This window comes from Danio rerio, chromosome 23 (genome assembly GCF_049306965.1).
Source record: "Danio rerio strain Tuebingen ecotype United States chromosome 23, GRCz12tu, whole genome shotgun sequence".
NCBI lineage: Eukaryota > Metazoa > Chordata > Actinopteri > Cypriniformes > Danionidae > Danio > Danio rerio.
The window spans coordinates 27,665,840-27,691,470 of NC_133198.1; the positions used below are offsets into that span (position 1 = coordinate 27,665,840).

At 33.9% G+C, this 25,631-nt stretch overlaps 1 protein-coding gene across 2 annotated transcripts in view; it reads left to right on the top strand.

Moving 5' to 3' along the window:
* The window catches only part of c1qtnf12 (C1q and TNF related 12), a 44,395-nt gene extending 19,033 nt beyond the window's left edge, over nt 1–25,362 (top strand). The window contains exons 2-8 of one of the 2 annotated variants that reach the window (XM_005162187.6): nt 10,470–10,574; nt 11,527–11,638; nt 11,738–11,919; nt 15,578–15,686; nt 18,528–18,621; nt 22,120–22,198; nt 24,383–25,362. In XM_005162187.6, the coding sequence (XP_005162244.1) occupies nt 10,470–10,574; nt 11,527–11,638; nt 11,738–11,919; nt 15,578–15,686; nt 18,528–18,621; nt 22,120–22,198; nt 24,383–24,481 (780 nt within the window). In that variant the 3' untranslated portion in view covers nt 24,482–25,362. 2 annotated transcript variants of the gene reach the window in all.
* Nucleotides 25,363–25,631: the final 269 nt, after the last annotated feature.

Sequence of the window (25,631 nt, forward strand, 5' to 3'; positions counted from 1 at the left end):
GATTCGGAGATTTAATGTAACTATTTTTATTTGTCAGACATTATTTTTATTTCAAATGACATTTGAATTAGTGTCTGGCAAGAAAACTTTACATCATGACAGAAATAAACTTAATGTTTGGGTATTTTTAACTTCATACTTGTCAGTGTGTTAATGTAATGTCTGGACCTGAGGTACTAAGATCAACAAACAGAAGCAGTTTTTTTTCTACATAAAATGTCACTAAACCTCAAGGCTGTCTTAGAATACAGCTAATTTTTAAAGTCTGGACTATATACTTGTCACCGAGTTAATGTGAAGTAAAACATTTTGTGTAATTTCGTACCTCCATACTGTGCAATCAAATGGATATACAGTCTAGATGAGGTTACACGTTTTTTTTTTTTTTTTTTTTTTACAATCAAACACTGCTGCATAATTGTTGATTGTGGCCTCAAGACAGATTTTTATGGCCGTGTTTATGTTTGCTGTGGCGCGCTGCCATAAAAATCTCTCTGACGTTTCTCTCTGAAAATAAACCAATTTTATTTATTTATTTTTTCTCTCTTTTAAATGTTAAATAAATAGTGAGCAAGCGGAGAAATGTTGCATTGTTAATCAAGCCAATTCTCAGAACATAGTTTAAATCTAAAAATAATTCTGTCTGTGTTGGAAGATTAATATTTTGAAATTAGGTTATAACCTAAATAATATTTAAAGACTATTAAATTAATCATTGAGATTAATTACTCAGGGTATATGCAGGGATCCTAAAGATACTTTTAATACCTTTTAAAGACTTTTTAAGGACCTTCTCAGAATATTTTAAGACCTTACCGCCACTTCAAGTTCTAATCACTATCAAACCTTTAACTTAAGAAACAGTTGTTAATAAACAGTTGTAATTAATTAAATAAATGGAGCACAACCATGCAACAGAACTCAGATAAGCTTGGAAGAAACAAAACTTGAAGGAACAAATTACACAGTGTTTTCAGCGACAGGCTTCAGCCACTGTTTAAACTCACATTTTCCCATTTTGCCGTCTGTTTCACTCTGTGGTTTCGCTAGATATAGAGAGCAACACATCACCTTTCTGCGTTTGTAGCAAGTTACGTGATATCACCCAGACGGAGGAGCTTGCCGAACGCGCCCCAGCGCAAACTAAATGCGTAGATCGAGCTTGCCTTTGTTAATATTAGGAGGAAAATAAAATATATTTATACTTTTTTTTAGGTCAAACACGTTTGGACTACGCTTGAACAAAAATTAAGACCCCGTAAAACATTATTATGGCGAAATGACTTACAACCACTCCTGGCTTGCTTAGAGGAGCTTAAACTTTGGCTCTCAAACAAATTTTTTAATTTAAATGAAAAAAAACTGAAGTAATTGTTTTTGGGCACAAAGAAAGTTATCTGTTAGATGTCAATGTGGGATCCTTGGCCCTGCATATTACCCAGTGTGTAAGATATCTAGGTGTTATGTTTAATGAAAACTTAAAATTTGACAAAAAGATCAGTACTGTTGTCAAATCCTGTCTTTACCACCTCAGACAACTGGCTGAAGTCAAGCCATTTTTATCTTAGAAAATTTTTCAAATGGTGATTCATGCCTTCATAACAACACGTCTAGAATTCTGTAATGCTCTTTATTTTAGTATTTCTCAGACTTCTCTCTCTCATCTGCAGCTGATTCAAAATGGAGCAGCTTGACTATTCTCTGGCACCCACAAGAAAGAGTCTGTAACTCCAATCTTAGCTGCACTTCACTGGTTACCCATTAAATACAGAATTGATTTTAAAATTTCATTATTCGTTTACAAAGCTGTCAATAATCTTGCTCCGCAGTACCTTACTGACTTGCTTTGTCCGTATACCCCCTCTCGATCATTGAGATCTTACGATCGCAATTTACTCACCGTGCACACCTTAAAATATGAGGTGATCGAGCGTTTGCTGTTGCTGGTCCTAAACTCTGGAACAGTCTACCAATTCACATTAGACTTTCTTCCTCCATTTCTTTGTTTAAGTCTGTTTTAAAGACCTATCTATTTGCTCTTGCTTTTAATACTCCTTGAACACCGTTTTATTGCTTTTATTTGTTAAAAGTTTATTTTATATTCTGCTTCTCTGTTTTTAGCACACCTATGTACAGCACTTTGGTCAACCTTGGTTGTTTTTAAATATGCTTTAAAAATAAATATTGTATTGTATTGTATTGTGTTGTATTGTAAAAACACGATTAAGACTTTTTAATACCTTTAATAACCTTTTAATTTTCTAATAATTGATTGATCAACTTTTAATACTTTTTAAGACCCCGCGGACAGCCTGTTACTGCATGGTTCATCCATCATCGGAAAGCACTCTAACAAGTATATAACTGATTAAACTGAACTGCCCAGGCACTTTGTTCTGGTAAACCCAAGAAAAAAAATTTAATTGTAGATTGGCAAACCACCAACTGTAATTAAACAGAAGTTTGACACGTTACATAAATAAATGACTTTGTAATTACAGGTTCCTGTTTGCACTTGTAAGAGTTTGCAGATACCTTTTGTGGATGCAGATTTTCATGGTAAACCTTGAAGATAATTTAAATTCAGTCATCTTCTACTTTAATAGGGTGCAATGTTGATACTTTCATAGACTAAAACAGATTATGCTAAATATTATATGAGGATCAGGCCTGTAGTCAGGGGGTTCAGGTGGTTTGAAAGACACACCCCTCACTCAGGTTCAGAATTTGTTCAAGAGCTCATTCCAATTTTCATTGCTATGCCATAATAAATTGTGAAATCAACCATTAAAGAAGGCTTTAAGACCAAGTGGAATCCTCTTTTGGCTGTTGCTTCAGTGTGAATGCGTAAAGTTGAATGTGCTGGTCAGTTTGTGTTGCCTAATAAATGACAGCAGGCTAGTTTTTAATTTAAAACATGAACAGCATCCTTTTTTCTAATGATATATGATGTAATATATTTGATTTGTTAAATAAGTATTAGGGGTGAGGCAGTAGCGCAGTAGATAGTATTGTCGCCTCAAAGCAAGAAAATCACTGGTTCAAGCCTCAGCTGGGTCAGTTGGCATTTCTGTGTGGAGTTTGCATGTTCTCCCTGCGTTCATATGGGTTTCCTCTGGGTGCTCCGGTTTCCCTGACAGTCAAAAGACATGCCGTACAGGTGAATTGGGTATAGACTAAATTGTCTGTAGTGTATGAGTGTGTATGGATGTTTTCCAGAGATGGGTTGCTGCTGAAAGGGAATCCGCTGCGTAAAACATATGCTGGATAAGTTGGCGGTTCCTTCCGCTGTAGCGCTCCTGGATAATTAAAAGGGACTAAGTTGAAAAGAAAATAAATAAATGAATGAAAATAAGTATTATTTTTATTTCTTTTCTTTTAAATCTTTAGGAAATGTTTTTGATACATCAAAAATGTGGTTGCTGACCATCTGACAAGCTAATACAGCACAAAATAGTGCTTAAAACTTCACTAATTAAATAGAAAATGAGGCTTATAACTGCACAAAGGTCCATCTTTTAAGAAAAAAAGAACCACTCCTTTAACCAGGCTGGCTACGGGCCTGAGAATAAACAAAGGGCACACTTTTAATGTGGCTTAAAAGTTTCCAGATTGTCTTTAATATTAAAATTCAGAGTTTTGTGTTTGCTAAGTGGGTCATTTTAAAGTCTCATACAGCTTTTCTCAGCTTTCTTCAGACACTCATCGAAACTCTGTTTGATTTTTTTTCTTTTTTTACCCAAGTCTCCATTAATGGAGCATTTGGCAGCTTTGCTCCACAAAGCTCTGCTGTTTTAACAGCCCCAAAACAAACTCATCAGAGAAAAATCCACCTCAATGGTATGCTGAGATAATAACAGCTTGCCATGATCTGTCATGATCTGAAATACTTCAGCATATAGGGCTTTTCATACAAGCCATACTACTGCTGTCAAGCGAATCGACTGTGTACACAGCGTCCTGAAATATTGAAGAGTTTATCGCACTGAGCAAACCACTGCACATTCCGTATCTGCCTGGAGTCTCTGAGAAACTCTGTTCTTAAATCCACAAAAAGCACCGCGGAATCTATTAGGAGTGCTGGTCATGTTAGAAAATCCATGTTTTCTGACAGTCCGACAACTGTTTATGCTTTCTGGTGTCAAGAACATGAAGGAACATGATCAAATTAGATTGCGTGGATATAGATGTGTCTCCACAGACTTCTACGACATTTCCAAGCAGCAACTTCAGGCAAGTTAATCCTTGTCTTGACAGAATTATGGATCCTCCCCGTGCACCATCTGATCCGACTCTGATCACTCTAAGTGTTAATGGAAGTGTCTCATATATTTTTGAAGGTGTTGACTTGTTCACCTTGCAAATCTTGGGTCCTGTTTACATTAGGATGTATTTCGGTTGTCTGAATCATAGGAAAAAGACGTTCCCAGTTACATCTGGTGTTTTAATGTCACTATTGTTTGACTATTCTGTTTGGTTATGGGTTTTTGCTGAACATTTAGTCGAATACTGTAAATAAACTTTCACACCTAAAACACATGAACCTGAAACAGGTAACAGAAAGGGATGAAAGGACCTGTTTGCAACTGGTAGATGGGATTATTGCTAAAACATTGTTTACACATGATTTTTACATCTGTTTCTTTTTTTCCACTTTAAACTGGCGGTTGAATGTATAGGCATTTTCTGATCTCTCCAACTAATGTCGCAAAACACGCTGGCACTGGTGTTTTGTTTTTACACATAAAATGCATTTTCATCATGTGATCATACAACAATCGACAAAAACACAAATGAAAGGTTTGTTCATCCAGAAGGTAAACTTCTGTCATTTACCCTGATCTGATTCAAATGACACTGACAAAAAAAAAATGTTTTTACAGTTTTTTGATGCACAGACGTGTTCTTAGAGCTTTGTGTAATTACAGTAGAACCACCAAAGTCACATGGAATATTTTGATAGATTTCAGCTAAAATATCTTAATTTGTCTTAAAGTTCTCAGGGGATTGGAATGACATGAGGGTGAATAATTGATTACAGAATTTTCATTTTTGGGTGAACAACTATTAAAACTAAACAGGACCATTCTGAGGTGCTTTTCCCAAACAACGACATAAGTCATGGCTGAACTATCATAGTACGATGCAATGATTGGAAAAAGAACGATGTAGTGACGAGTGTTTCCCAAAAGCATAGTTTCTCTGTCACAGATCCATCATTTGAACCACATTAGTTATAACTTAAAACCTCCACATTGATGCTCTAAACAGCGCGAAGTAACAACTTCTTTAGAGAAAATGACGATCATTTTTTTTTGTATAAAATGATATTGTTTTACACATACATGCACTTAAAAAAAATCCAATATTAGTTTTAGTAAAAACATGCACTCGCTTTCTATATTAACTGAAATATATTTAAGCGACACGCATAGCCAATGTCTTCTTTACAAATATTATTGAGAATATTCCATATTCTATGTAAAACATAAAACGAGCTAACACTTATTCTAATCTCATATATGAATCATATAAATTTTTTATGGTTGTAATTTACAGTAGGCTATTTATTAAAGAAAGTAAGTAAGTAATAATAATAATAATAATAATAAAAACTGCTTAATAATATTAATAATTATTACCATCATCAGTATTATTATGTTATTATTATTATTAAGTAGGATATTGTTTATTTATTTTTTATTTTTTGAAAAGTCAATTTTTACAACTGTGACAAATTAAAACCACTGCAGAAATGTTCTAACCACTAGGCCCATGTCATATACGGTAAGCCTAGGCTACAGACACATTTCTTAATAAATGACCTACTCTAAATTAAAAAGCATTAACGTATGCTATATATTTTTGTTTTCACAAGCTTTGGAGACGTAACATGAATCCTGCTTTAAATAATAAATCCCTGCTGTCATCATGAGCCACAGCTGTGTTCAAAATGTCATTAATGTTTTCAAAGTGCACTACAAAGGTTGCTAAAGCTAAACTGTAAAAATACTTTGAAAGCAAATTACACCTAAGAGATGACCTTAATGTTTTTTTTTTTATCATTCTGAGTTTCAATGCTGGAATGTTCTAAATGAATAGGTCATAATGCGGATGATTGAGAATAGTACACAGCCAGGAACTATATAACAGCTCTAGAGGTGTAGTTACAAGTGTACAAGTTTGCGACACCGTTTGAGAATGTTCGTTGGAACAATGGATTTGGAAAACACTAAACAAACTATGTTTGTAATGACGGAACTTGCGACCTTAGTTGGCTAATGATGTCTTTCGGAGACACCCTTAGTTGAAAGTGAGCTAGCTCAAAGTTCCTTTTTACACTTGTATGTCATCTACTAGTGATCAGATCAACTAGAAAATAACTTAGTAACAGTTGAAAACAGGGTTGAAGTGATTGGAAGTGGAGAAGCTCAAAATGTTGTAGACCCCGTTAACACCTGTATTTAGTGCCATCCACATGTGACTGAATTGGCAAAAAACATATCTGCATACCAGTCTTTGTTCATTCCCTTGAAGCTTTAAAGGTTTAGTTAACGTTGAAACAGAAATTCTGTCATAATTTACTCAACCTCAAGTAATTCCAAACCCTTTTGCTCTTTAAATGACCAATTGTTTAACTAAATCTGAAAGATTTGTGTCCCTCCATTGAGCATCTATTCACCCAAAGTTCTAGACACCTCATAAAAAGAAATATGTTACAAAAATAAACAGATTTGTCATTGCTTTAGAACAAATGCTGACAGAATTTTCATTCTAATGTGATCTAAACTTTAATGGAAGTTCTTTATATATTTTAAAATAAATCTGAAGGTGCTGACTTGTCCACCTTGCAAATCTTGTGGAAACTGGTTGTAACTCTCTTTAAGAGGCACCTCGATTCCCCTGAAGCTCTAAAGTTAGCTTCTGTTCATCCATCTGTGGCTTATACCGCTATTTGGCACAGGAAATTAAACAACCCAATGGACCCGCCAAAGTTGATATTGATCCTTAATAGAACCGTGTTGAATCAACAGCTTTTGGGGGACTTGGTGACCGGAGCGTTTGTTCTTTTTGGTAACATTAGAATCCTACGGATCAGTTTTTGGCTCAGCTGGTTCACCCTGCGCTGCTTTGACATACTGATGATACAGTGTGTATTTATAAAGCATTCCAGAAAAGACAATGGAAAAGCAACAAATCATGTCTTCTCGCGGTGTTTTGGGAAGATCTGAGGGATTGCCTTCTGCCGTAACAATATCTGTACAAATCTGTCTGTCTTTTGGCTGTCTCCGGGCTCCTAATTCACAACAATAACAATCAGACATCCAACAAGCGAGAGGCTTGTGTGCTAGTTAAATTGTTTGTTTTGTCTCCTGTCACCAGAAAAGGAGAGGGAAAAAAGATATTACATCCAGGCTAAAATATGAGCTCCTCTCATTCCAGTTTGTTTAAGAAAACAAGGGGTTACTTTGTTACTGCTTAATGTGAGGCAAGTCTTTTTGTGAAGAGATGCAGCGTGTTAGTTTAACAGATAAGTGATCCAGGTCTCAGTGCCAAACCTAAACAAATTCCATTTCAGACAGCTCACCTCTACAACTTGTCTCTATCTCTGTTTTTATCTCCACCGCAGTCACTTGAAGTTTAGGGAAGGGCTCAAGGAGATTCAGTTCATATTTGTGGTTACTGGGATTTATAAGCGAAAACATCATCAGCTTTTCAGCATTGTTGGCCATAAAGGAACAATTATGCTAATATTTACTTTTATTTAGTTTGGCCTTCCGGTGAATTGTTGGTACTGTTTGAAGATGTTATTTAATTAGACATGTTTTAAAGAAGTTTTCCAATTTAAGCAAACTTTTTTTTCTTTTAATGCACAAACTTTTAAACTGTGATAAAAATATCTCTCAAATTTTTGCCAAAAAATAGCAGCTGTGCTTGCCAGTGTTTAATGGTTAATAATGCAATAGAAACAGTAAAAATATTTTACACTTTTTAAAATACTTTATTGTTAAGGTTCTTTTTTATATACATTTGCACAAGACAGAAAAAGACAAACAGTCAACAACAACAAAACAAAATATATAAACAAATATCCCTACACTACTTCCCCTTTTGTGGCTTTAACAGAAAATATACATAGCTAACAGTCTGTAAACATAAAGTCCTCGAGCGTCACACAAATGCACAGCAAATGTACATATAGAGTGCACACACAAAAATATTTTATATTTTACAGTAAACTACCATACATTCATTTGTACAATGTAAAGTTTGTTATAAACTAATTCGAGAGGATCACGATTGCTTGAGGCTGGTCCCGCATTATTCAATTTATGATTCACAAATCAGACAATTCCAAAGCCACTATGAATTCCCTAAGTTCCATATAACAGCCATCTTTGTTTTGAAGAATCAATTTCTCGGTGGAGTTTGCATGTTTGCATGCATCTGCTGTGTAAAACATATATGCCATACAAATTCATTCCACTGTGGTGACCCCTGATGATCAGGGATTAAGCCAAAAGAAAATTAATGAACGAATTATTTAGTTAAATTTAAAACACTAATGCTTTTAAGTTCTAACACATTGTATCTTTGTTACACAGACAAAAACACAACCAAAAACATGTGGTGATAAGAAAGTCATATGATAAACTAATGCTTATCACAAACAGCTAACCCACAAGCAGACACACATATATAGAATGAGTGCAGTGTCCTTCACACAACTTATAAACACCATCATGGTAACAGACATGACACTGACGTAAAGGAACAAACGGTATTTATCAAAATTAGATGCAACATAAAACTCTGAAGTACATTTAACTAATAGGAAAAAAAACTAAACTAAAGAGCAATGTTAATGTCAACAACAACAATAACACATTATAAGTGAAGTGTCATGCTGGTGAAGTCAATTTATGGGAAAAGTCAATTTACGGTTATTCATCATATATAATTTTTCAACTACTGTTGCACTTTACTATTGAAAATCAAAGCCGTTTTTATAGGGCTGCTACACTCTCAGAAATAAAGGTACAGGAGCTGTCACTGGGGCAGTACCTTTTCAAAAGGTACATATTTGTACCGGAAGGGTTTATAATGGTACCTTAAAGGTACTTTTTAGGTAAATTTAGGCACTAAAATGCACCATTGAGACACCACTGAAATATGTATCATTTGAAAAGGTACTGCCACTGTGACAGCTAATGTACCTTTATTTCTGAAAGTCTAATAGGCAGTAATTTATGTTTTTATAAATTTGTTAATCATTTTTGGTTTATATTCTTTCATTTCATTAAATAAATAAATGCATGTCATGTTTAGGAATTATGAAATGTAAACTTGAATAGTTTAAACGATATTGTAAGTTTCACAGTACAATCTGAAAATCCTTGGTTGTTTCAGCCTAAATATGGAGATCCAAACGAGTGTATATAATTGTTGTAAAGTAAATATATGTTTCAAATTATTACTTTACTATATATCAGAGGTAATAAAAATACTTTCATCCCTGCTAACAGTGTTTCTTTCTACTAGAGAACCGTTTCTACATTAACTTTTGAATGCTGCTATTGAGAAAGTGTAGCTCATATTGTAGAAACCTCCAGAATGGAGGAGATGTCATCGGCTTGGCTGATGTCTGCTGAAGTCATTCCAGTGTGGGATTTAGAGAGTTCAAACTGTTGCCAAATAGAATGAGTTATATCAGAGATTGCATATTTGATAACCTCCTCAGCTAGCTAAACGTCAGGCTCAGAGAGCTTAGCGAAAAGAAGCAGCCAGTAATATGTCCATTGAAAGCCACCGTATGTGTTCAAACAGATGCAAGCCACAGTATAAAGTCTCAGACCTCTTATTTTTAGATGCATAGTAATGATGCACTCATGGAAACTTGTCGGGAGAGATCACTTTAGAAAGCCTGGTGATTTTTTAAAAAATTGACATAGTACCTGAGAGAAACACTGAGAAGGAGTAATGGCGTAAAGGGTAAAGTCCTCAAGAGAAAGTCTGACAGTATGTGTTTGGCATGAGTGAGTGCTGCGTGCCACACAAAAGATCCATTCCTTTACTCCAGTGGTGTAACCTGCCCTGATTTCTGGCACTGTTTACTAGCATCTTTAGGTGCAATTTTCCTTTGAGTATTTGTAAGCAGAAATTATGAGTCACTGGATTTTGTTGCGCAGCTGTGATGCTCTGCGCTCAATGCCAACTAGGAAATGATTTTGTGCTTAAATATATGGTAAATAACACACAGTTAGTACTTCTTCTAGTGACTCATCAAATATAAAAAGGGAGTAGCACAGCTTTTTATGCTTCTGCTCTGGCATGCATGTTAACCAAACCTCATATGATAAGGATTTATTATTGTGCAACATACCCATGTACGTAATATTCTTATATAGAAATATGCAATACAACAGGATGTGATGTAACTGGATCTTTATGTGTGTTTTGTTTAGCAGGTTGGTGAGAATCAGAGAGTGGACCCTCTTGGGTCATGGATGGACTTTGTGAAGAGACCTGTGGGCAACTTTCCTGGAAAATGCCGAAAACGGAAACGACCACTGGTGCGGTAATCTTGATAATTACATAATATAAAATGTCAAAAACATAATCAACAGTAACACATAAGACTAAGCTGAAATTGTGGAAAGGAGAGGTTGTCTATTCACCCAGAATGTACAGTACAATTCTTGTGAAAAAAGGAACCCGTGGAATACCTTAACAAGTTAAGCATATTTTAATTTTGCAGTCTGCTTTTTTCATAGAAAGTGTTACAAAAAAGTGTTACTTAGAGGATGTGTATACTTATTTTCTACCGACTAATCTACCAACATTATAGCAAAAACATCAACAAAATTAGAGTTTCCATCAAATATATCTAAATTTTTCTGAAGTTTCTCATGTAGTAAACGTGATCAGTAGCTCATCTGGTATAGTGTTGTATTATAAGCCTCAATGAAAACAGGGTAGAAAAGTTAACACTGTTGGTTAAATTTAATGTACAGTAAGGATAATCAATAAAGCAATAGCCTTTTAACATCACTCATTTGATTTGTAGTGTAATAAATCATTGCTACAGTCACATCTATTTTATTCTGACATTTTTGATGGCAAAAAAGACATTCTCTTTGAATACAGCCTCAGAATGTACAAGAAGAAATATGATTTTAGCAAAATAGTTTTTTTTTTTTATCAGTTTGGTACTCAAGTACACTTGCTGGCCAGCTCTTCCTTTACAAAATTACTTAATATATTTTAAATAATATATTTTATTATGCTCAGTACATATTACACTCCAGAAACGCTGAGAGAGTCAGACTGAACTTTTAATGAATAATTTATTTCTACCTGGAAATTTGTAAAGTATTGCAAAATACATTCCTTAAGTTTCAAGTTGTAACAGGTCATTGCACGAAGTTAGATGCTCATTTTAGATGCTCATTCAGACATCTTTGTGTGTCAATGAGTTTAATTTTGAAATTATATAAAAAAATTTATTTCCTTTATTTCACTTAGCCTGGTCCCCCAGGCCCTCCAGGTCCTCCAGGGCCTCAGGGACCCCCAGGAGCCCCCGGGGCAGAGGTCACTCAGGAGGTCCTGCTGCGAGAGTTCAAAGAAATGATCAAAGGTGAGAACCCACAGCACATGCAAAACCCAGCATTTGTGATGGACATTGTCTATTCCTCAATGAAGATTAACTGGACATCACTTTCCTTTGCTTGAACAGAGGCCACGGAGAGGAGAGCAGCAGTGGACCGGCCCAGTGAACCTAGTCAGCTGCCCACGGCTCTGATTACACTGGAGGGCATGACCTCCTACAGGAGAATCGAGGAAGCGTTCCATTGCAAACTCAAAGGCCCTGTGGTCGTGGACAAAAAGACTCTGGCAGAGCTGCAGAACTTTCAGACAGTGAGTGCTATAGAAATGTATCTGTCTGTCCCATTTTGTCTTGTAACAAGTGCCATAAATATGAATGACTTTATGTATTACACAGCACTTCTACATACAGTAAGCAATAACATATTTAACTTATGTATTGTTTCTGAAATATTTAATTAAATACTGGTGTATGCTTTTTATATTGATATTTTTAATCAACTGAGGTGATTTTTATCACCTCAATTGAAAAATTGACTGAAATTAGAATCTGTTTGATTCAGTTATTATAACTGGCTCAGTCATTATGTTGGATGTGCTGGATTCCCTTGAAAAAAACAATTCAAAAGAGTTCATCTGGAAATAGATCAGGAATCAGACTACACTGGTCATGCTGTTTGCTTCTTACTATAGATTCAGAAGTAATGTCAAGATTACTTAAGTAATCAAGGAAAAGCTTTATAATACTTTAGTAGTATTGTATCTTCATGCACATTCAAGAACTGTTAATGAAGCTAAAAGTCATTCTGAACATTTTCAAAGTCATTTGGTTCTTTAAAAAAAAAATTAAAAAAAATTATGGATTATTTACAAACAACAAAGGGGAAAATATCTTTATTATGAGTAGCTTTTTCCAGTATTTACTTTCTTCTTGATTTCCTCAGTCCTCAGATTTCCTCTTGATTTCAACATTTTATACAATCATTATTTATTTTATTAAGCTATTGTTTTGAAAAAGGCGTTGTGTTTATAACTAAGGCTTTTTGTCTCACTACAAATGATAAAAATCTGTCAAAATTAGTCTCATATCTACATCAAATCAACCCTCCCCCTCAACTCTCAAAAAAGTACCACTTTGTTGCATGTTGAGCACAGTATTGTTGACAGCAAACTACAAAAAGAGATTAAAACATTGCCAACTGGGGAGCAGCAAATTCCCATAAATGCCAAAAAATGAGCATTTCAGCATTTTAGAGACAGTCATTTATAATAAATGCTACAAAGTTCACATGTGACAGTCTCTTCGTCGCAGTAGATTCAACTTTTGCCAAACTAAAAAAAAAAAAAAAATCCACTATGTTAAAAATAACATCAAATTGGCTTATTTTGTTTGCTTTCCATTTGGCTTCTTCACAGTGAGTTTTACAGAATACTAAACACCATTTCCAAACACTCCCAGCTTGTGTGTGTCATTAAATAAAATGACAAAAACTAAGGCCATTGGTCATAAAACAGTACTACATCCAATTGCCTTTAAAGATGTTTTGACTCTTCTAAATCATAAAAATACAATAATATGTTATTTAAGATGTTATTTATATAAGATATTTAAGAAATATGTTAAGAGAACATGCTTGTTTATATGATAAACAATGCCAGTTATTCTCCTTAAAAAAGTATCATTTCGTCTGTTTTTGTTTTGGTCTCTATAACCTGCCCACTGCAAGTTTACCCAATTATAATTTGGCACCCCAGGTTGCCTTGACAAAAAACACACTGTATTTAATATCCGTTACCAAGGCTGTCTCAGTATATGCTGGTGTGGCTGAAAATGCAACCTCTGGAGGACAGCAGCAGCCTTTGAAATCAGATGCAGATTAAGAGTTCTAAAAATACAATTCAAAATTTAAAAAAAAAACAATTCAAATATTACAAAGGTAAACATTAGCTGATCAGCTTAAAGTGTAAGGCTTGATCTTCAGGCAGAAAATTGGAGATGGAAGATGGGTGTCATCAATGGCAAACTCCATGTGCATTGAGTCAAGGGCTGGGTGAAAAAAAGTCTCTCTCTTTGAAATACATACTGCACCTTTAAATACACAACTAAATTAAGGCCACCTGTGATAGTCCTGATTAGTGGTGTAACAGATCACAAATCTCACGGTTTAGATCACACTACGTTTTTTTGTGTCACAGATCGGACTTTTTCAGATTTCAAATTTATTTTCAAATAATAATTAAACAATTCACTCATAAAACTTTGTTTTATTAAAGGTGGATCTTTTTTGAAAACCTATTCAGTGACATAATTTTAATGGTTACACAGTGTAATTGCTACAACATTCACCAGCGTCAAATTCCACAGTGATTAAACAATGATTTTAATCTTTACCATACACATCAGTGTTTATAGCTGAACTATAAACTGTTCTCCCAGTACTTCTGTGTTATTTGTTTGTAACAAACTAAAAAAAGTGTAAAAACTGAATCTCTCTTGATCAAATGCAGATTTGAATGCAGCGCTTTGAAGGATTAATAAACATGCAATTCAACATCATTTATCATTCATGTTGCGCGGGTTTGAAGTGAGATCACAATGTTTTAAAGTTTAATTGTGCAGCTTTACACTGAATACAGGCTAAACAAACAGTGACAGAAAACGCCTTTAATTAATAACCCAAGAAAGCATTTAGGTCCCACCACATCTTTTTCAGTCACCATTATATTTTACAGTGAGGCCAAAATGCTTTCATACAGATGATTTGAATGAGGTGGGAGGCGTATCTGCAGTTGTTATAAATGTTGGATTAAACTTCAAGCTTAGAAAATGTATTAATCTGCGAGTCACGTACATTCCGACCTGCGGGTTGTGATCCCTACGGATCACGGATCAACCGTGATTTGTTACACCTCTAGTCCTGATTAGCTCCTGTCATAGGAACACTGGCGACGAGACACTGGATTGGCCGAACAAAACTCAACCAATCAAGCAAGGCCTCAACCAACCTCCTCCCGAAAAATTATCCTTATTCAAAATGTGCTTCATTGCTTTCTTGGTGGTGTACAAAAGGTACTCTGTCTGAGGCTTTGGACCAGTGAGTGGTGTGTATAAAAATAGACACCATTTAAAAACAGCAGACTGTTTCAAGGAAGAACTTTACCCAGTGGCATTCTGATCATCCAGATACAAACATCGAAAATCCATGCTACGGAAAAAATTTGCATTGGTTAATGTGGACAAGATTCACTCTAGGCCCCAATGAGCATTAAAATCTGCTGATCGCTGAAGATGGATAACTCTTACTTTCCGTATTACAGAAATTATGATCACAGAGTCTTTCAGATCTGTCAAATAAAAAAAAACAGCTGTTGTAAATGTCAGTGCAACGTTTTATTCAACGCAGAAATACACGTCAAATAGAGTTAAGGTTATCCTGCATATCTGTTAGGATCTGACATGTATATGAAAGGCATTCATTGTACAGTATGTACTCAAAGCTGACGGCACGAAAAATGGCAGAAGCGAACAGTGTTTAGCACACTAATCGGAGGACTCATTATAAAAGCGTCTGAGTCTGGAAGTCTTGGTGGGTTCTGGAGGCGTAATGCAGAATAATGTGGTCTGGCATGGCTGCAGCGTGCAGTTATGATCAAAAACAGAATCGGAGGATTCTTGGCAGATGCCTACATATTTCTAGCCATTTAATGGTTATGTGCTCCAAAACTGAGCCCTAAAACTGTTATATTTTCTAACGCTGTTTGCGGGATGCTTCGATTTGCATGTGAGTTTATTAGAGTGTGGAGAGCAGGAATTCGGCTGAACAACATATTCTTGAGACACTTAGTCTGCAGTTTATGGAGTATGCTGTTATATGTATGGACAGAATGTGTGGTGTTGATGTGTGATCAACAGTTATAAGGTATGTTTATTGTAAGCCTTCTGTAATTCTCATGTGTTTCATACCCTCAGCCTCCTGCCAAAGGTGCCTTCCTCAGAGGGACGGGGATGGATCAGTCCACTGGCCGATTTACAGCTCCTGTAACTGGAATTTATCAGTTCTCTGCCAATGTTCATATTGGTAAGGAAAGGTTGAGCGTTTTGCTTCACCAGTAACAAACATTCTGGCTTTCATAATCTTTTATAATCATCATAATCTTTTAGTGTCCTGCGGTTTTTAAAGAATTATTATCATGCATTATTTGTTTTTAGAACTTAAACTGTAAAACCATGAATTAATTAGATGCTGTAAATATTTGTTTATTGAATGTCTTGTGGTTGCATTTATTTGATATAAAATACATTAAATATTAGTTGTTTTTGTTTTAAAATATAATTGAATCCTGTATCATGTCTAACTGAATCTTTTATGCCCATTAAGGTTGTTGAGAAATGTATTTTGTTATGTAGATTTCCTTTCTTTTTTTTGTATTTAAAATATTATATAATCCTATTAAAATGGGACTTTGTGAATTACAAAATGTAGATATTTTCTGTATTATTATGTTTTAAAATATAATTTAGTCCTATAAAAAGTCATTTAATCATTTAATCTCCAGTACTCGACAAGATTTATTTGAATAAATATACAGTAAAACAGTAACATTGTGAAATATTATAAAAACTATGATATACTTTGAACTATATTCATGTATTTTACAATATAATTTAATCCTGTAAATTTAATGTAATATATGCTCTGTTAGACTGCATTTGTTTGATTAAACTCAGTAAATGTGATTTTGAAATTATTATTAAAAATAGTTAAACATATAATTTAATAATAATCTCTGTTCTCCTAAAGGCCACATTTAAACAGAAATACAGTAAAACAGAAATTTTGGGAAAGATTACAAGTCACATTTTTTATAAATGTAAATTTTTAACACATTTTAAAATTTAGCTTAATCCTAAAATGTACTTTAATGTTTTATGCTCACATACAGTTGAAGTCAAAATTATTAACCCCCTATATATTTTATTACAATTTCTGTTGAATGAAAATTTGTCAACACATTTCTAAACATAATAGTTTTAATAACTCATTTCTAATAACTGATTTATTTTTTCTCTGCTATGATGATAGTACATAATATTTTACTAGATATTTTTCAAGACACTTCTATACAGCTTAAAGTGACATTTAAAGGCTTAACTAGGTTAACTAGGTTAGTTAGAATAATTAATCATTGTTTAACGATGGTTTGTTCTGTAGACTATCGAAAAACAATATTGCTTAAGGGGCTAATAATATTGATCTTTAATAAATTAAAAAATATTTTTTTTCTAGCCAAAATAAAACAAATGAGACTTTCTTTAAAAAAATATTATAGGAAATACTGTGAAATTTTTCTTGCTCTGTTTATGATAGAAATAAAGAAATAAAATAAAGAAATAAAAATTCACAGGAGGGCTAATGATTGTGACTTCAACTGTACATGTGTGCATTTATTTGACAAAAAAAAAAAAAAACACAATACAAAAAGTAAGATGGTTCAAATATTATACATATATTGTTAAACATTATTATGATTTTCTTTTTTCCCCATTTAAATTAAGTTTCACAAACTACTTTTGAAAGGAGCATGTGATATGACTGATTGCGGCTGGTCTCTCAACTGTAAACATAATTAAACCAATCAGATTATTTCAAACTCCCTATAAATTTTTCAGTCTAGCCTTACTTCCTTATCTTCATTTTTTTGAAGAATACCCCATCCACCCCATTTCTTCCTTTACTATAGGGAGTTCTTAAGAAGTACCTGATCTTGTACCCTTAAATGCTCATTTACCAGGAGGGAGCCCTGGGCTCAATTATCTCCAAGCTCAGGGTTCTCTCCTGGGACAGCATGCCAAATCTGTTATTAATATCAAGCAATGTCTAAGTGAAATAGTTTTCAGCAGCCATTACTCCAGTATTCAGTGTCACACAATCAGTTTTGTGGAAGAGTAGAATAAAAATTCAAATCTATTCTGAATTAAACGATAATGATTATTATTTTTAATTTATTAATAATATTATTATTATTTAATATTATTATTATTATTATTATTATTATTGTTATAATAATAATAATAATAATTATTATTATTATTATTATTATTATCAATATTATAAAGATTATTATTTTAAATTCTTACAGACTCTAATCCTCTGAACAATATGATGGATATGGAATTTTTTTTAAAGTATACTCTGAAATTGCTTGGGATAAAATTCTCCACCAAATGCAGAGAGAAGATTAATGGAAAATTCAGTTTCTCTGCTATAAACACAAAAGCACAAAGTATGATTTAATCTCTCAATGTCATCTCTATTCGAAGGTGCCATCGTGTAATGTATTGGATGTGTTTCATACTTGGCACTTTCTCAACAGATGGATTGCATTCCCCTGTAACTTACATTCCAACCGCGCTGCATTTGTTTGCAAAGATTGAGGGTGTCTTGCACAATCTTGCATGTTTAAAAAGCTAAAGACAAAAAAAAAAACTGTGATGTTCCTGAAAACGCCCAAGCGTATTTAGTTTTTTTGCTGGTTGATACTTTAAAAAGGGGGTCTGGACGATCCTGTTGACTTCATTCATCGCTGCTTATGTGGAGTTGCAGTGAAATAACCCCCGGGGACTGTGAATGCAAAACTGTGGCGCCGCCATGCAGGAATTGGCTCTCTGCAGTAGACTGTGGCAGAAAATCAACATCCCCAAACAAATTCACAAATCCACTGCAGACTTTTAGAAGCGACCAATGTTTAGACGCGACTGGAGGTCAAACATGACTGGCTCAGGCATCATGTGGTCCAGATACACAGCTCTGTCAAACAATATTCCAGCAGCATTTACTCTTCATACAACAGTTTGCAACGTATGTCTGTGGCCTATTCTTAGGAAAGATGTTTATTTCTTTGTGTGTATTTTCCTGCAGACCACACTGAGGTGAAGAGAAGTAAGAGCCAGCTGAGAGCCAGAGACAACGTCCGAGTTTTGATCTGCATCGAATCGCTCTGTCACAGATATACGTGAGTACTGTTACACCATCAGCTTCCTTTAGTGTGTATTGCTGTGTTTGTGCATGATAGAGATCTGCAAAGTTACAATGTCTATATACCAAAGCTAGCTATTCTCAGTGTTTCTGAACTCCCTCAGACGACTCGATTGTGGATGTAATTTTTAATCCAGGAATATATATACATTATCATGATATCTTGAATTTAAACTGGTCGTACAGACTTCAAACAAAGTTCTGTCCTGTTCTTTGAGAGCAAAAAAAGGTTAGAAAAGGCTGAGTGACGGTATTTTGTTTTCAAACAGTCCCAACAACCCTCAATGCAGTAGGTGGGGTTGTTTCATTCATTCATTCATTCATTATCCTTTATTTATCAGGGGTGGCCACAGCAGAATGAATCACTAATTAGTCTATGCCCTTCCAGCCGCAACCCAGCACAGGGAAACACCCATATACTCTTGCATTCTCACACACACATACGCTCGTACTAAAGCCAATTTTTTTTAGTTTGGGACTCGAACCCATGACTTTCTTGCTGTGAGTCGATGTTGCTAACCACTGATCCACCGTGCCGCCCCATATGTACTTTTATTTAGCTGAAATATTACTTATTTGTTATTTAATTTGGTTGTGAGCATCATAAATGCATGGTAAATGGAACAGCAGTACACCGGAAGAACAGATATAGATTCATTCATTCATTCATTTTTTTTCGGCTTAGTCCCTTTATTAATCTGGGGTCGCCACAGCGGAATGAACCAGCGAAAGGGGGTTAGTATAACTGAAAAAATAGTTGCAAACTGATTAGCTTATTAAAATCAACATTAAATATTTGTTAAATACTTGACTTCCTGTTATTAAAGTTCTTACAGTACAATCGTCACAGCCCAGTGGTAGCTTAAAAGTGTTCAGGAGCCAAAACAAACTCCATTTTAACTGCTAAAACAAACTCAAAAGAACTTATTTTCAGGTGGATTTTCTTTCTTCAATTTTGTTTGAAGTACACTGGGGCCTTTAATTGTGTAAGGGGAAAACATGCAAACTTTACACAGAAATGCCAGCAAGAACCCGAACCAGCGACCTTCTTGCTGTAAGTACTAACCACTGAGTACCGTGTCGGCCTCATAATTTGTCTTACATTATTTTAACTATAGTAATACAGCTATATCTGTTTTTCATACAATCACAATAAATGGGTGACTATGGAAATTTTGAAAGCTTAAAAAAATTTCAAAACTACTATAAACTATTACACTACAAGTCATACAAAAGATTTGTGTGACTAATAAACTAAAATGTTGTCATTATTTACTAAAAGGCTTGGGGTTTGAAGTGATACAGCCAATTCGTGAATATATCATTCAAACTGTTTCCAAATAATGATGCAGAATTGTAGTTTCTGTCAGTTCTGTGAGCAAAAGCATGCAGGAGAAAATCTGACACCAGCAATTTCGCTAGGCAAGTTGTTTTGATTACATTATGTGTAATTTACCTTCAAGTAGTCTTATTTATTAGCATTCGATTTTGTCCACAGACCGCATCCACATCAATATAAATTCATGACTCAGACGCAAAGAAATACATCGCTTGTGATGAAAATGAGTATTTTTCTTGAGCTCCTTCTTACATTCAGAGCATGTGGTTTTTATTTCGATGGCTTAAGCGTGTGAGTGCATGTCATAAAATCCTCTTTCACAAATCAAACCAAAAATGAATTTGTGTTAAAAAAAAAAAATTAAAAAGCTGCGAGGGGGCGTCAAATCTGTCTTGCAGTGTTTTCTGTTGTGGTTGTTAGCGCTCTTTGTGAAACGCATGGGCTGTAAAGCATGTTGTCTGTTGTAGCTTGTGCGGAACCAGCAAGGCATTTCCTGTGTTAAAGTGGAGCAGGCTTTTAAAAAATGTCCTCTCACCTTCAGTCTGGTCTCTGTCACCCTGCTAACCTTTACGGCCACCTTTGACTCGCAGACTCCCCGTTGGTATTAGCGGCAGGGTCATTCCGAAAATTTATTGCTGGAAAAAATCTGATAGAGATCTGAAAGTCAAATTGGGATTCTTTCTTTCAAAATTTAAAAATGCATTTCTTTATATATTGTTTTGTGTTAATGCACTGTAAAAAGTGAATAGTTGAGTCAGGCTCGGCGCCTGAGGGGGCATTTTATTCCTAGACCTGCTGATTTTGGTCCCTCTTGTTCCTTTCGTATTTATTCACTTATTTCTTACTTTATATTACTGCCTAAGTTACTGACTTAAGGCAGTAATATACTTTTTATAGTAATAATTATAATAATAATATGTACAGTTTCACTATTATTGATTTTTTTCATTCATTCATTCATTCATTCATTCATTCATATTCTTGTCGGCTTGGTTCCTTTGTTAATCCATGGTCCCCACAGCGGAATAAACCGCTGACATATCCAGCAATGTTACCCAATTCACCTGTACCACATGTCTTTGGACTGTGGGGAAAACCGGAGCACCCGGAGGCAACCCACACGAAGGCAGGTAGAACATGCAAACTCCACTCAGAAACGCCAACTGAGCCGAGGTTCGAACCAGCGACCCAGCAACCTTCTTGCTGTAAGGTGACAGCACTAATTACGGTGCCAATGCCTCGAGTATATAATAAATATATTATATAGTGCTAAATTACATTTAATAATTAAAAGGACAAATTCTGGACCTTGTGGTTGTGGGGGGTTCGTAAAGGCATGTTCGTAAAGGCATGTAAAGTCAATTCAATTCAAGTTTATTTCTAATGCGCTTATACAATGTAAATTGTCAAAGCAGCTTAACATAGAAGTTCTAGCAAATTGAAAATGTGTCAGTTCAGTTTCAGAGTTGAAGCTCAGTTTAGTTCAGTTCAGTGTGGTTTAAATTTCACTGCTGAAAGTCCAAACACTAAAGAGCAAATCCATCGATGGGCAGCTCCACAAGGCCCAAACCAAGCAAGCCAGTGGCGACAGTGGTGAGGAACAAACCTTACTAAAGTCACTGAATGAGGCATAATACTGTGCCATGACACTAACAAAAATCATATGCGTGTAAAAAAGTAATTCTAATAGAGATGTTAATAGTAAAACTGGGATTTTTTTATTTAGGATTTTATTTTTAATTATGAATAAATAAATACATTTAAAACAACCAAAAAAAACTGCACTCAGAAGCTCTTTGTAAATTTGACAATTACAATTAACAAGAAACCAAAATTCATATATTTAATCATATATACTCAATCTAAACCATTTTATCATGTATTAAAGTTGACGCTTTTAAACAATTGCTATGATAATCCATTTTAAAACTTATATATATATATATATATATATATATATATATATATATATATATATATATATATATATATATATATATATATATATATATATATATATTGTATGTTACTGTGTAAACAAACTAATACAGACCTTTTATTGTTTTTTTTGTGCTGATTTTATTGATTTGTAAAGTTTACAAACTAATAATTAGTTCAATTTTTTCTGTTGTTTAGATCCTTGGAAATGATTGTTGGCCTTGAGAGTAACAGCAAGATATTCACAGTATCTGTTCATGGACTGCTGGAACTTCAGGTAAGGAATAGTTCAACATACTCCACTCAGTTTAATACAGTTTTAATTACAGTGTAATTAATGTACTAATTGGTTATATCCTCATCATATAGTGGTATCCTTTAAAATGTTTCACCTTTGTAACTTATTTAGCCCTAAAGAAAGCATAATGGTGCCTTAAGGGTAAATACTTACATCTCAAGTGTATAATAATAACTGAAGCAAACTGTAAGTTGTTGCCTCTATGAAAGCCTTTGTACCTTTTTTTCTGAGTGTTTCCTAATATGTTGTTTTGACAGTTGTTTACTTATTTCTAGCACCGAAAAGAACCGAAGTAGTTAAGAATAAAAGAGGGTTTCTTAATACACATTAACATGTCTTCATTGAAGTGATTTATAAGTACATATTATTCCGAAGAATAAATAGATAATAAAAAACTGTTCTCTTATTCCATGCCAGAATTGTTATAGTTGGCTAAAAACCAAAGGCTAAAACTAAAATCCATAAAACAAATTGCTTGAAATAAACAAATCAAAATATTTACTGTTACCAGTATTTAAAAATAATTGCCATTAACTGAAACATGTGTATATATGGTCTCTTACATTTTTTCAATACCTATTCATTTAACTATATTTTAACTACTTTTATCGGTAACACTATTGTGATGGTCCATTTGAGTATTGTTAGACTGTCTGCTTAATATCTGCTGATACGGTTCCTTCAACAGACATTTAACTGACTATAAGAAACTTTGCAAGCACATGTCAACTTACACTAACCGTAACCCCAACCTAACAGTCTACTTATAATATAATGAGAATTAGTTGGCATGTAGATACAGTGTAACTTAAATTCAACAAACGAACCATCAAAATGAAGTGTGACCCTTTTATTTGTTTATACTAATTTAATTTCAGTTTTTACTTATATAAGTTGTACTAAAATTAGGATACAATAAATAAAACATGTTCCCAAATGTATAAATGTTATTTATAATGAATAAATGTATATTTTATAAAGACAAATAACAATAATAATAAGCTAATAATAATAAAAATGACAAAAACACACCAAAATGACAAAAAAAAAAGATATTACCTAAAACTACAATAGTTTCTCAGTAATACTTTAATAATATTAGTATACATTAGGCATTGGATAATGTTCATATGATCTAAATAGCTTATAATTTCTCTTATGAATATTTTTTATTTTTTTAATATTTTACAAGTGATGTTTAACTGGGGCATCACAAGGACACAGTGAGTGGCAAGGTAGCCTCACGGCAAGAAGGTCACTGGTTTAACCCTCGACTGGGTCAGTTGGCATTTCTGTGTGGAGTTTCCCCCACAGTCCAAAGACATGACCATAGGTAAATTGAATAAGCTAAATTGGCCGTAGTGTATGTGTAAGAATGCAAGAGTTTATGGGTATTTCCTAGTGTTGGGTTGCGGCTGGAAGGCCATCTGCAGCATAAAACATATGCTGGAAACCCCTGATTAATAAAGGGACTAAGCCGAAAAGAATATAAATGAATGTTTAACAGATCAACAAAATTTTTACAGTATTTCCTATAACATTTTTTCTTCTGTAGAATGTCATGTTTGTTTTAGTTTGGCTGGAAAAAAGCACTTTTTACACTTGTTTAAAAAAAACTTTTTTAGGTCAATCTTTTTTTTTTTTTTTTCAATTGTCTACAGAACAATCTACTGTAATCCAGTCATTTGTCCTATTATTTTAACTTGCTTAGTTAATGTAATATCCAAGTTAGGTCTTTAAGCTAAATACTACACTAGTATCTTGCTAAATGTGTAAAAAATGTATATGCTCTGTCACCATGGTAAGACAGAAGAAAATAATTATTAGAAATTGGTTATTAAAATGATTGTCTAAAATTGTGTTGTAAAATATTTTAAACAAATTTTTATATAATAAAAATTTCTAATTTCTATCTTTTTATTTTATATAATAAAAATTTCACAGGATTTCACATGAATAATTTAAAGTTAACTTTAAGCTATGTTTCAAGCAGTACATTCTGGTACATAACGCTTAGTTTTTTCACTATCTAATGAAATCTTTAAAGAGGAAAATTAAAAATCTCGTCTTTTTTTAATTTCATGAAAGCACAGAAGTAAAATGTGTGTTAAAATATATCTGTTTACCTTGACAGGGAGTAATGTGATTTTTTATTTCTACCAGGCTGGCCAGTACACCTCTATATTTGTGGACAATGCAGCTGGAGCGTCGATCACAATACAGAACGGTTCCGATTTCATGGGCATGTTGTTGGGTGTATAGCTGTGTTTTACAGCCAGAGATTGTATATCTGGCGGGCCACGTAAGACTGCACAGCTCCTCTACGGACAATCAACAAGCACCATAAATCCTCATGAGACAATATCTGACCGCCACAAAGCTTTTGGCTTGTTTTTGGAAGAGACACAGACACATTAAACCCACACAGCAGAGACAGTTGGACACGAAACTGAAAGACTTTAATGAGGACAGTAGATCTGCCTTTCTCATGCGCCGTGAGGTTGTTACCTCATCAGAAAGATCTTTTTTTAAAATATCAAGTCTGATTTTGTTATATATAGATGTATACGAAGAGATTTTTGTACTTTGATGTGTTGTTATGTATGTCTTTTTTTCCTCTTAATTAATAGTTTATATACAGAGTGTTTATTTACACAATTTATTTTATACGGTGAGAGGTTTTCTACAATACAGGAGATTATCTTTTGGATTTATCTTAAAGGGAAAGTTCACCCAGAAAATTAGTTTGCTCATTTATTCTCCTTCAGGTCAACCAAGGTGTGCAGTAGGTGAATTTGTATGTCAGTAGTAGATTAAAGGTTTTTAGCTGATCCATATTGTGAAATTTAATGCAAGTCGATGAATACTGGCACTGTGAGAAGTAGGAAACAGTATATACACACAAAAAAAGTGCATGTTTCTCATGACAATAATGATGTTGTAATTAATGTTCAGTTTATTGCACAAATTGATCATTTCGGTTCATTAAACCTCAATGTATCAGCACTCAACTAGAGTAAAAGAGATGTTGAAGAAGGTTTAGAAGATTGATAAATGTGAGCCATCATCATATTAATAAAAATAAATACCAAATTTCTTAAAAATGTTAGCAATAGGTAAAAGATAAATGGGAAACAGGAAAAAGTCCCAAAACTGATCCCTGTGGTACACCACCAACAACATGAGAGGGCTAAAACTGTTTGAGCTGGACACATTTAGTCAATGTTAATAATAAATAAATAAATAAACAAATAAATAATTAATTTAATATAAATAAAAAATATAAATGAATAAATAAATAATCAATTAAATAAATAAATAAATGTATTTTTATTTGATATAAAAATATTTTTTTTTTTTATCCTAAGTGCCAATTGACTTGTGGTTTGTCAGTCAAAAAACAAACAAGCAG